Here is a 12,575-nt window from a genome sequence, read left to right as displayed (position 1 = left end):
TCTCATTTTCATCTGGAGAGCTCTTGGCATGGGATGAGTAGCACTCCTTAGGTGAAAATAAGGAATCGAGTTTCCAGCCCTAGCTGAACACATCCATTGTTGAAGGAAGGTTTCAATATTTGAAAGTTGTGCAAGAAGAAATATTAGAAGTGGTGGTTATTCAGTTAGTGTCAGCTGTTAATGATATTGTAATGATACATCTGTGTGTTTCAACACGTGCATTGACTTATCACTAGGATATGTAAGTGGAGCAAGGCTGTCTAAATATTTATAGCATGATCAATGGCTTCAACACAAACACACTTAGCTCGCCTTCCCACAATACCAAGTGTGCATCTATCATGGCAGTTAGCATGTTGTGAATAGTATTTAATGTGCTCATCTTTCAGCTCCCGGTACATTCTTCTCAGGCAGGATTCAGTATTTTTTGTCATTTTTTTTTACCATACAAGTTGACATCATAGCCAGCTTATACTGCACAATGAAGACACATTTTCTGAGTATATGCACAAGATAGTGAATTAAAAAGAAAAGATGATGGAGTAGAAACCAACTTAGTAAGCCTTTCTGAGTGCTTGATGATACAAAGGTGAATGTGTACTTGTCCCTTGAAGAGTGTAAGGAGGAGATTATATAGATAATGTTACTATTTGGTGAGACAGGAGCTATGAACCAGACAGAGGGAGTGCTGGTTACTATGGAGGTATTTGGGAGTCACTGGGTTATGCCTCTTCCCAGGAGGATATTCACAGAGGAGAGCTGTTCAATCAGGGTAGAGAATAGAGAAGTGTTGATAAGGACAGGCTTCAGATTGTGGATGGAGAAATCATGGACAAAAATCTTAGATAATAATGTGTTTGAGCAGCAAAATTAACTTATTGGCATGTTTGGTTACAAATGTGTTGGCTTTATGCATGAAGTATATATGAGATCATTATAATCATGAACACTTACTATGAACACTTACATCTCTAATTGAGTGACATTGTTTTTTGAATCACAGTTCCAGTTACAGATGTTTGACATCGTTTGTTCTACATCCTGGGCCAATAGAGACAAATGTTGTGAACTTCCTAGCCTGGTAAGAATTCTTTTATTTCTGTTGGAAACTTTTAAAGTCATAATTTTCCCTGAAAATGAGATGCAATGTCTCTATCTATGTCATAAATCATTCATTGTGGTGATCATTAACATTTGGAAGGGATGAATAAGAAGACAACCAAAAAGAAGAAATCAATAAGAATATCATATTAATCACACATGGAATGAACAGCATATTTCAGGAAATGCCTTTAACACACAGTCCAACTCTCCTAATCCTCCTGGTTCATTAAACCTTTAATTTTTGTTATGACACTCATAGGATAAAGGAAATCCAGCCAGATTCTAGGGGCTCATGCCTGTAGTCCTTGCTACCTAGGAGGCTGGGATTTGAGGCTCTTGATTCCATCAAGCCCAGGCAAGAAGGTTCGTGAGACTCTTAACTCCAATTAAGCAGGGAAAAAATCCCAAAGTGGAGATGTGGCACAAAGATAGAATGCCAGGCTTGAGTGAAAGCGCTAAGAGAGAGTGCCCAGGTCTTGAATTCGAGCCCTAGTAACAGCACCTGTGCACATGTGCGCGTACACACACACACACATACACACACACACCAGATCCAAACATCTTACTATGTATTTCCTAACAATGCAATAAACATATAAAAAAATAGGTCAGATGTGTTAGCAGAAGGTTTGTACTACAATTTTTTGTCACTGCTCATCATTTAGAAGAAAGGATATACATATATATATATTTATATATACACACATATACACATACTTACTTATGTATACATATGTATATATAATGTATAGGTCATTTCTTCAACCACTTGGGATTTTTAAAAATATTTGATTGTCAAGGTGAAGTACAGAGGGTTACAGTTACATATGTTAGGTAGTAAATATATTTCTTGTTCAACTTGTTACCCCCTCCCTCATTTTTATCCCACCTTCCCTCCTCCCCAGTTCCCACCCCCAACCCAAGTTATACAGTTAGTTTACAACATATTGTCTTGTAAGTATTGCTGTTGCATTGATTTGCCTTTTACCCTTTGTCTTATCATTTTAATGTTTCCCTTCCCTTCCCTAATTCACACAGACATCTATAAAATGCCCAGGGTACCAGAATCAAATATAGTGACAACAGGGGCTAAATTGTAGGGAAGATGAAAAGAAGAAAAAAGAAATAATTTCACATAGTACATTGAAAGTAACAACATCAATGATAAACCACTTGTTTCCATGTTTTGGAGATCATTTCTCTTAGCATCATCTTCTGTGATCATATGTACATAGCTATTGAGCTATTGCCTTCATCTGCCAGGACTATCCTATCCTACACATATGCTAATTATTACCAGTAGAGCTCCCCTATGACTCAGCAATCCCACTTCTGAGCATTCACCCAAAGGATCACAAATAAGACCATACTAAAGCTACCAGCACAACCATGTTCATAGCAGCATTGTTGACCATAGCTAAAATATGGAGCCAATCCGTTTGGAGTTTTTATTATGAATGTTTCAGAGATTTGATTAATTTAATCCTGGTAATTCAATCATTGCCTGTTCTGTGTTCTCTAGCCTTACTGTTATCCAAAGCCTTAAATATGAAGTCTATTTTTCCACTTTTTCCAAAGCAATTGACAGACTAAGAAGTTGAACAGTCTCTTACCCTCATGCTGGCTTTGCCTTGTTGGCCAGGCTGTGCACAAAGGACTGTACAAGTTGTTCAGTAGATGTTACCAGGTGCTCTGACTCTCTGCACTTGAGGAAATTATCCAGTCTGAATTACAGATCTGTCATCTGATGTCACATAGCAATACAATTCCCCAAAAAGAGAACCAAAATGTCTTCCGACTGCAAACTGTTTTGCTTATTTTCAGCCACAGAATGTACACAGGGGATGGAATTGGCATAGAGAATTGATGATGTGCTTAAGCAGTTTTCATTTTGCTTTAGTACAGTTGCAATTGTTTGACTGAACATTCCAATAAGTTTTCTTTTATCCCTTAAAACACACACACACACACACACACACACACACACACACACAGTGTACTGTAAAGTTTCAAGAGTTCTAACTTGTAGAGTCGTATTCTTTCAAATGAATTAAAAGTAACCAAGAATGTCTTGTTCTGTCTTCTAACTTTTTTTCCTCCCAAACATTTTCCAAACTCGTTCTAGTGAATCATTGGGTAGTAGAGGTGATCAGCATGGGTGAAGTTCTCCTTACAGAAAAGACTGTGTGGTCAGGAGTGAATACTCCCACCTTTCTAACATAATACCCACTTACATAGTTTAAAACTGCCTTAACTCAGAGTATTTTCTTTAATTCAATAAAGCTATTTATAAATTCTTTCTCATTAATAATGTGCTCTCCTCTCTCCTCCTTTCCTTCTTCTTCTCCGTCTCCTTCTCCTCTTCTTCCTTCTCTTTCTCTTCTTCTTTCTCCATTTCATCCTCTTACTTTTCCTACTCCTCTCCCTTCCTCCTCCGTCTCCTCCCTCTCCTTCCCTCCTTCCTCCTCCCCCTCCACTTCTTCCTCCTCCTCCTGCTCCTTCTTCTTCCTTCTTCTTTCTCCTCCTTCCCTCATCCTCTGTCCCCTCCTTTCCTCTCACTCCCTACTTCTATTTTATTCTGCACCACAGAGGGATGAAGAGTCCTGCCCAGACCTCCCACATTCTTGCTCCTGTTCTGCAGCCAATGAAGTGGCACTAGGACCAGCTGGCCCACCAGTAAGTATGGCTAGCCTAGCTTTAACTGTTGTTTATTAACTCAGAATCACACATGTGTCTAGGAAGTGCTGTCTGTTGTATTAAAGTGCTGTTAGCTTCTTAATCCTAACCTGAGGAATGGGATATTAAGTAATGGGCTAAAGAACACAGCTTGAAGAAGTCAGATTCAAACCCAGTTCTCTGTAAATCCTCATTATGATGTCCATCAGCACCACGTACCCCATGTCTCACGTTGCTCTGAATTTCCCCTCTAGCCTGATGTGGTTTACCTTCAGTTTCATGATTGGCCCCTACTCACACCTGTGTATAACTATAATCTTAAAATAAATTCTCATACTCTCCCTTTGTTCATTCTGTATCAAAATTAATATATGAAGGCCTGATTTGCATTTTCCAGGAACCATACCTGAGAATGAAGTTCCTACTATCATAAGCTTAACAATAATCTTTTGTCTTTATTTCTGTGTAAATAAAGAAAACTACATTGTTGCTTCTTTCATGGGTTCTTAGCTAAAAAATTTAATTTCAATATTGTAGAATAAAATACACATGATTTTACACCAACCACATGGTTTACTCTTTTTATTCATGAGTATCAGTAGTCGTATATAAACACTAAAAAAATAAAATGTTGTAAACTTTTTACAATACAAAATGATTTGGCATAGAAACTTCTCAAGCTATAAAATCATCTTCTGGGAGGGCTTTAGGAGGGAAATTTCTAGTTAAGAACCATGATGAACAAACACCAGTACATGCATGATGTGTGGGCTTAACAAGTAATAATGACATAATCCCATATTATTAAGAAAAATGATTGTAATATATTGTTGTAAGATTTTTTTTGTGCTAATACTAAACATCTGTCTACAGGGTGGTCCAGGACTTCGGGGACCGAAAGGCCAACAAGGTGAACAGGGTCCAAAGGTAATGTGTTTGCACTTGTGCGCCCTCTCTCTCTCTCCTCTCTCTCTCTCTCTCTGTCTCTCTCTGTCTGCCTGTCTGTCTCTCTCTGTCTCTCTCTCTATCTCTGTCTCTTTCTCCCAAGTAACTTTCATTTTGGAGCTAAACATGATGTAATTAACCCTTGTGGTTTAAAACTCCCTATATTTTGATGAAAGTTGTATTTAATGTTCCCTTGGTTTTTAAATATTTAATTTCATTGTCAAGGTGATGTACAAAGGGGTTACAGTTACATACGTAAGGTAATGAGTACATTTCTTGTCAAACTTGTTACCCCCCTCTCATTTTTCTCCCACTTTCTCTCCCCCCAACTGCACCCCATCATTTCCATCATATTGTCCTTGTGAGTATTGTTCTTGAATTGGTTCACCCTTTGTCTTTTGTCTCACCATTTTGTTGTTCCCCCTTCCCTTCCCTAATTCAGATAAATGTATATTAATACTCAGGGTATCAAAATCAAATACATTGACAATAGGGAATAAACCATGGGTGAAGAAAACAAAAGAAATAACTTCACACAGTACATTAAACACAACAATAATGAAAAACCTCTCGTTTCCATATCATGGAGTTCATTTTGCTTAGCATCATCCGATATGATCATATGTACGTAGCTATTGAGCTATTATGATCCTCTGCTAGGAATATTCTAGACATATTTTGATGATTACAAATGAAGGAAACCATGGAATCTATGTTTCTTTGTGTCTGGCTTACTTCACTTAATATGATTTTTTTTCAAAATCTTTCCATTTCCTTACAAATGGGGCAATATCATTCTTTTCTGATGGAAGCCTAGAAGAATTTCATTGTGTATATAAACTATATTTTACCACATTTTCTTGATCCATTCATCTACTGAGGGACATCTAAGTTGGTTCCATAGCTTAGGTACGGTAAACAGTGCTGCAGTGAACATGGTTGTGCTGGTGGCTTTAGTATGGCCTTGCTTGTGGTCATTTGGGTAAGTGTCCTGAAGTGGGATTGCTGGGTCATAGGGGAGCTCTATGTTTAGTCTTTTGAGTGATTCCTTACTTTTAAAGACAAGCTTTTTAATTAAAAAAAATACATTTAAAATGGTGAAAAGGAAGATTTCTGGGATGGAAATGAGTGTCAGTGGCTTAGTCACCAAGGTGTTCATCTCTCTGTACCTTTTTCTCTTCCTCCATCTATAAAAATATAAATCTTGAGAGGAATCATGCAGCCTCGCTACTTGTTATCCGTCCCTTCCAGGTGATTTCTCGGGTCTTGAATTCCTCCTTCTGCTTTGGCATTTATGTATAATCAAATACACAACTTTGTTTTCCATTTCACTCCTTAAGGCCACAAAGTATGATGGCTCAGGTTGTGCACTGTACAGAGGCCCCAGCCAAGAGAATCAGGCCATGCCAAACCATGTCAAGACACATGTTTTTCTACTTTGCATGAAGGCCTCCAAAGGACTGGCAGAAGCCCAGCCACTAATTGAGTTCAGGCCTCACCCTCTTCCCTCTAGCTTTTGGCAAATGTTTTAACTGGTCTCCCATCCTCAGTGGACTTGACTTTCTGATTGATTCTTAACATCTGCCCTTAGATTCATTTCCTTAAAGTCAATATCAGATCAACTCATACTCTGAAAACCTGCAGTCATGGACCATTGCCTTGAGAATAGGACTCACCCTGTGGCATAGCACGCAAGATCTATAACTTGACTCTCTATCTCATTTTTATGATGCTGCTCCACACGATAACCTCTCTGTCCACCTTGCTTGATTTACTGCTTCAATATGGTGACTTTTTCGATTTGAATAGCACTTATTCACAGAGGAGAGAACATAATATAACTTTTTATTCTAAAATTGGAAACAGATGAAGCAAGGTAGGAGAAAATGGAGGGTTGAAGAAGAAGCAAATGAAAGGCTACAGCTAATGAGTCAGGTACCAGCCAGTTCGAAGCTCAAAGTACAAGGTGTCTCCCCTTTTTCGTCTGCTTTCTTACTTGTCTCAATCTCTTATGGTTTTGTACCAGAACTCCATGGCTGGAAATTTTTTCTTACAAAATACTGAATGGAAGCTTGCTTTCTTTCAGCCATGGGCAAGACCCATGAACTCGTATACATCCTGGCTGTCTTCCCCCCTCCCCCCCCCAATCCCTTTCAGCTTCACCTCATTGTTTTACTAGCATTTCCAACGAAAGATTTTTTTTTGTTTGTTTGTTTTTCTTTTTCTTTTTTTGCCAGTCCTGGGCCTTGGACTCAGGGCCTGAGCACTGTCTTGGCTTCTTTTTGCTCAAGGCTAGCACTCTGCCACTTGAGCCACAGCGCCACTTCTGGCCATTTTCTATATATGTAGTGCTGGGGAATTGAACCCAGGGCCTCATGTATACGAAGCAAGCACTCTTGCCACTAGGCTATGTTCCCAGCCCGAAAGATGGTTTTAATTATGGCAATTAAGTTAATGCCACTGGTGATTTCCAGTAACACCCACATTCTCCCCCTCCCTCTATTATTCATTCCCACATAAGCAATACTAGTATGGTTACTTCTGTTTGATGATTTAGGGGGGAAAAATCACAGATATCAGTATGTTGGGATTAGAAAAAAAGCCTTACTGAAAAAACGGTGATCACATGGTTACCATTGTGGACAATGTAGGAACAGGTGAACTGTACCTTCAGTATGGTATGGACGTTCAGTATGGAAGGCCCAATATTCTTGATTTTTTTTTTAAATTTTGTGGCAGCAAATAGATAATAGGAATTTGGAAGCTCATAGCATTTGTTTTGCTGGTTTGTTTTTCCTCATCATTTTTGTTGCATATTTTACAGAATCAGATGGACTTTCTCCTTTCTGTCTTACTCTATTCTCCATTGCTCAATAATATTTATAAATTATATGGTATTAAGCTATTATGAATATTAAGTAATATTCATTTATAAATTCTCTCTTCCATGATATATATTGATATATATCAATATATGTGATATATACATGTATGTATACATATATGTATACATACATGTATATAATATACATAGTATATATAATATGTATATGATATTCTATACATTATATAATATTATGTATAATATTATATATACTATGTATATTATATATACATATATATGTGTATATTTCAATGATTTTTTTTTAAGTCATTGGGCTTGAACTTAGGGTCTGGGGGATATCCCTGAAAGCACTCTACCACTTTGAGCCACAGCATCACTTCTGCTTTTCTGGTGGTTAATTGGAGATAAGAGTCTCACAGACTTCCCTGCTGGGGCTAGCTTTGAACTGCAATTCTCATATCTCAGCCTCTTATCTGGAATTACAGGCATGAGCTACCAGTGCTCAACTCTATTATATTATCTTGCTCACTTCCTAGTATGTCATGCATAATTCTTGTTAGAATAATCATTTTCTGTGCTTCTACATTCTCATCTGCCAAATATTTCTCACACTACATATGATTTCTGGTTCCCTTGGCATTCCATGGACTTGTTCTCTATACAGTCGTCACGGATTACCAGGTTATCTGTTACCAGTTCTGTGAGCTGTGGGTTAATCTATGTAGAGATCTCACTCAAGATGTCTACAATAATTGACTTGATTAAATGCCTCTATTTGTTTTTTTTCTTTTTTCATCTTGTCTCTTCCATTCTATTTTTATTTTCCTCCTATTTTAATCATTTGTTTTAGATTGTTTTCCTCTTCTTCCTACTCAATTTTAATCTAACTTTACCTGTATTTTCTTTCACTCTATAAACACATCCTCCTTACTAATCTTGCCTAAGAACATGTCTTGAAGTTTTTTTAGAATCCATCCTGGTTCAGATTATCCATATGCCCTAAATACAGCAAGACAGTCTGTTCTCATTATTTATCTGTACTTTATTCCATTGTGCTTTTTCTTCTGAATTGTTTGTCTCATGTAATGGATTCACAAATCTCCCACTTAAGATGACACCCAAGTTACCCAAGTTATACATCCAAAGAAATGAAATCCATATGTCAAACACCCATGTTTATTCTAGCACTATTCTTAATAGGCAAGGAATGAAAACAACCATCAACTGATGAAGGGTAAAACAAATGTGGTGTATATGGATATATATATTTGTATATATATATATGTGTGTGTGTATATATATATATATATAGTTTGGCATTATTCAGCTATAAAAAGGAGGACATCTATCATTTTTGACAATATGGATGAAACTGGAGGTCATTAAGAAATAAGGCAGACACAGAACAATATGCACTATATGACTTAACTCATATAGCGAATCTAAAATGTTGCTAAAGAGGTTGATAGCAAAATAGCAGTTAACAGAGACTCAGGAGAATGGGACAGCAGAAAAGATGAGCAAAACTTGGGGAACACTAAAAGTGACTGTTAGGGCAAATAAACTCCATTGTGTTGGGTAGCAGTGTGACGATATATATGACACTGTGTTATATATTTTGAAAAACTCAAAAGAAATGATCTTGAATGTTTTCATCATACCAAATAACAAGTGTTTGAGGCACTAGATATGCTTACATTTGTATGTGTGTGTGTGTGTGTGTGTTTACACACACATTGCATAGTCCTTACTATGGAGTCAACTTCATTAAAAAAATGTTAGCTGGAATCACAGAATGAGGCAGTAAAGAAGTTGAGCTTAAACAGATTTTCCAGGTCTAATGTTATAGAAGTGATATAGTTCAAACCAAAACAAGGCCCAAACTGGAGAAGTGATCTTTGCTGGAGTTTGGACCTTGTTTTGGTTTAACCTACATGAAAAATTGGGAGAATGCAGCTCCCCTGGTTCCCCTGGGTAGGTGAAACCAGGAGGGTGGTCCTGAAGCAGTTCCACCCTTTCAATTTGCTATGAAGTGAGGCGGGGGGGGGGGGGGGTTCCAGTTGCTTGTGTAACTGGCCCCAGTGTTTGTATTTGGAGAAGCAGAAGAATAAGGCTGCAGCAATCTCTGTGTATTTATTCTTATAATTTATTCTTATAATTGACTGATGACATTTATTGCTTAGTGTTTTGGTCCTTGAGTGTTTCCTGTCTTAGGAAAAATTATGTAAGTAAATGCAAGTGCTATAAGAAGAAATGCCATTGGCTATTATAGGGTCTAGTTTACTTTTTTTTATTCTGCTGTGGGGCTTGAACTCAGGGTCTGGGTGCTGTCTGTGAGCCTCTTTGTGCCCAAGGCTGGCACTTTACCACTTGAGCCACAGTGCCACTTCGGGTTCTTGAGTGGTTACTTGGATATAAGAGTCTCACGAGGACTTTTCTGCCCAGGCTGGCTTTGAACCATGATCCTCAGATCTCAGCCTCCTGAGTGCTAGGATTACAGATGTGAGTCACTGCTGCCCAGTGGGCCTAGATTACTTCTAAGATGACTTTTTTTTCCTCTTGCCTTTCCAGGGACCAGAGGGCCCGCGAGGTGAAACAGGTCCTGTTGGACCTCAGGGTCCTCCCGGACCCCAAGGACCAAGTGGTCTATCCATTCAAGGAATGCCTGTGAGTTGTGCCAATATTCAGATGGGTTTATTGTTATGCCCTTCCCATGAGGTTGCAAGCAGTCAACTTTTATCTCCCCTGCCTCCATGACCACCTTAGTCCTTTGAAAGTAATAATTGACTGATACTTTCTTCCTTAGCTGTGCCTCTCTGTTTTACTTATTGATAAGAATCTTTTTACCGACAAGTCCAGTGTGTGGGGAGACCTGTATCTAAAGAAGCAAATGCGGGGCTTAGCACTTTTGGCCATTTTCTTGTTTGACTGAATTCTTTTTTTTTTTTGGCCAGTCCTGGGCCTTGGACTCAGGGCCTGAGCACTGTCCCTGGCTTCTTCCCACTCAAGGCTAGCACTCCGCCACAGCGCCGCTTCTGGCCGTTTTCTGTATATGTGGTGCTGGGGAATCGAACCTAGGGCCTCGTGTATCCGAGGCAGGCACTCTTGCCACTAGGCTATATCCCCAGCCCCCATTGACTGAATTCTTTATAGGTGTGATAGCTTCTAGAAAGTAACAAATGTTACACAAATTTAAATAGTTTATTACTGATTTGCTGTAATTGTGGATGTAGTTTAGTGAAAGTCTTAATGGGCACCAAGACGTAGTTCTCTGGATTTTAGAGTTTCCATGGTGTATGTTACATAGCTATATTTATTTAAGAAGCTGTTTTGCACACCAAAAGTAAATTTTACTCTACCACTGATTTTTATTTATATGACTATCAGAATCTAGGTTTTCCCCACAGTGTTATTTTTACATACCAATTTACATACCATTTATATAGCAATTTACATAATTAATAATATTAACAATAAAATATGTATTGTGATCTTACTATCTGACCAGTTCTTCCTTTGCTTTTCCACTTGTATGTTATTCTGCCCCAAATCACAAAAAAGAGCAGACTAATTTAGATCTGAGATTCTAAAATTTAAACTATAAATAATATTGACATATTTAACTTTTCATGTACTTATGGTATCAGCTTGCGCTTATGGGGTTGTATATTCTGTGCTGGAATTATTCTGGAGTATAAATGTCCACTCCCATGAGAATGTCTCCATAGATGGAGTGCCATATGTGAACAATGAAATATGGTCTGCAAAGGTGTGAACATGACGGAAATTTAATGTTGAAAATACTCTTGAGGGGAAAAGACTAAGAATTTCCATATGTGAACTTAACTCTGTGTCCTTTTGGATATTCAGGGTATGCCAGGTGATAAAGGAGAGAAAGGTGACACTGGTCTCCCTGGCTCACAGGTATTATTATTTTTTCTATTTTCAGTTTATTTCTTTCAGCTCTAGAGCTTTGCCAAGTATAAAAGGCTATAGCTTCTGAAGTCAACTGTGACCTTGACATGGATTTCCACGCAAAAGATGTTTATGTTCATTTACCTGAGTCCCTTTTGGAAACCACATTTGTACTTCCAGAGAGAGCCCAGGTGGTAGACATTTCCTTCCTCAGGACAAACATCTGAGTCTAAATTCTCCATCAGACCAGGTTCCCCTTTATGCTTATAAGTATGTGTGACTCTTCCCTGTCCTTGTTCTACCTAGGGTGTCCCAGGCGGTGTGGGTTCCCCAGGACGTGACGGCTCACCAGGCCTGAGGGTAAGAACTTGCCAATCTTAGCAAAGTAGACTTAAGTTATTATGTTGTTCGGCTATAGGTTTGTATGATAGGAAGTAAAACAGTTTGGCTCTCTCTTTATTCTACTTCTACATTTACATTCTACTTCTACTATGTCTATTTACCTTCCCTAATGCCTTTTACATTCATTACCTTCATCAAATTTCCCCAAATTGGTAGCACCCTTTTCTGAATTCTCCCAAACTTCAGTATACTTTATCTTGACTTTGCAAGCATTGGTTTGGTAGATTCTTCCCAAAGCTCAAATTGGAAATAAATACTACAGATAAATTGAAATTTAATCAGGATGGCTCATAATGACATCCCCATTTGTTTTCGGTGTCTCATTTATTTGTTATTTTAACCAGTTCAAGTAGACAGCAGTAAAATAAAGTATGAAAGCAGTCAGAAGGATAAGTTAAAATCTTGCATTCATTTAGTTGACAAATTTTCACCAAGCCACGTTTGACAAACTTGGTCTTAAAGAGTTTATAGCTTATTGGGAGGAAATTTAAATAAGTATTATATTACATTGTACCACGGGAATCAGAGCCTTGTGAGAACACAAAAAATGGACAATCAAATCAGACTGTGGGCATCAGGAAAGGCAGACTTCCCAGAGAAGATACCATCTATGCCTTGTCTTTCTAAGAAATGAAAGCTATTGGAAGCAGAAATAAATGCATATATAATGGATGGGAGGTGAAGAAAT

The 12,575-nt window shown here is 38.1% G+C and overlaps 1 protein-coding gene across 5 annotated transcripts in view; it reads left to right on the top strand.

Moving 5' to 3' along the window:
• Col14a1 (collagen type XIV alpha 1 chain) overlaps nt 1–12,575 on the top strand; it is a 176,445-nt gene that overhangs the window by 124,257 nt on the left and 39,613 nt on the right. For all 5 annotated transcript variants that reach the window (XM_048358765.1, XM_048358762.1, XM_048358764.1 and 2 more), the window contains exons 35-40: nt 1,004–1,081; nt 3,694–3,780; nt 4,654–4,707; nt 10,142–10,237; nt 11,441–11,494; nt 11,792–11,845. In XM_048358765.1, the coding sequence (XP_048214722.1) occupies nt 1,004–1,081; nt 3,694–3,780; nt 4,654–4,707; nt 10,142–10,237; nt 11,441–11,494; nt 11,792–11,845 (423 nt within the window). The remainder of the gene's footprint in view (nt 1–1,003; nt 1,082–3,693; nt 3,781–4,653; nt 4,708–10,141; nt 10,238–11,440; nt 11,495–11,791; nt 11,846–12,575) is intronic.

This window comes from Perognathus longimembris, chromosome 12 (assembly GCF_023159225.1).
Source record: "Perognathus longimembris pacificus isolate PPM17 chromosome 12, ASM2315922v1, whole genome shotgun sequence".
NCBI lineage: Eukaryota > Metazoa > Chordata > Mammalia > Rodentia > Heteromyidae > Perognathus > Perognathus longimembris.
This window is presented reverse-complemented; position numbering and strand designations above follow the sequence as displayed.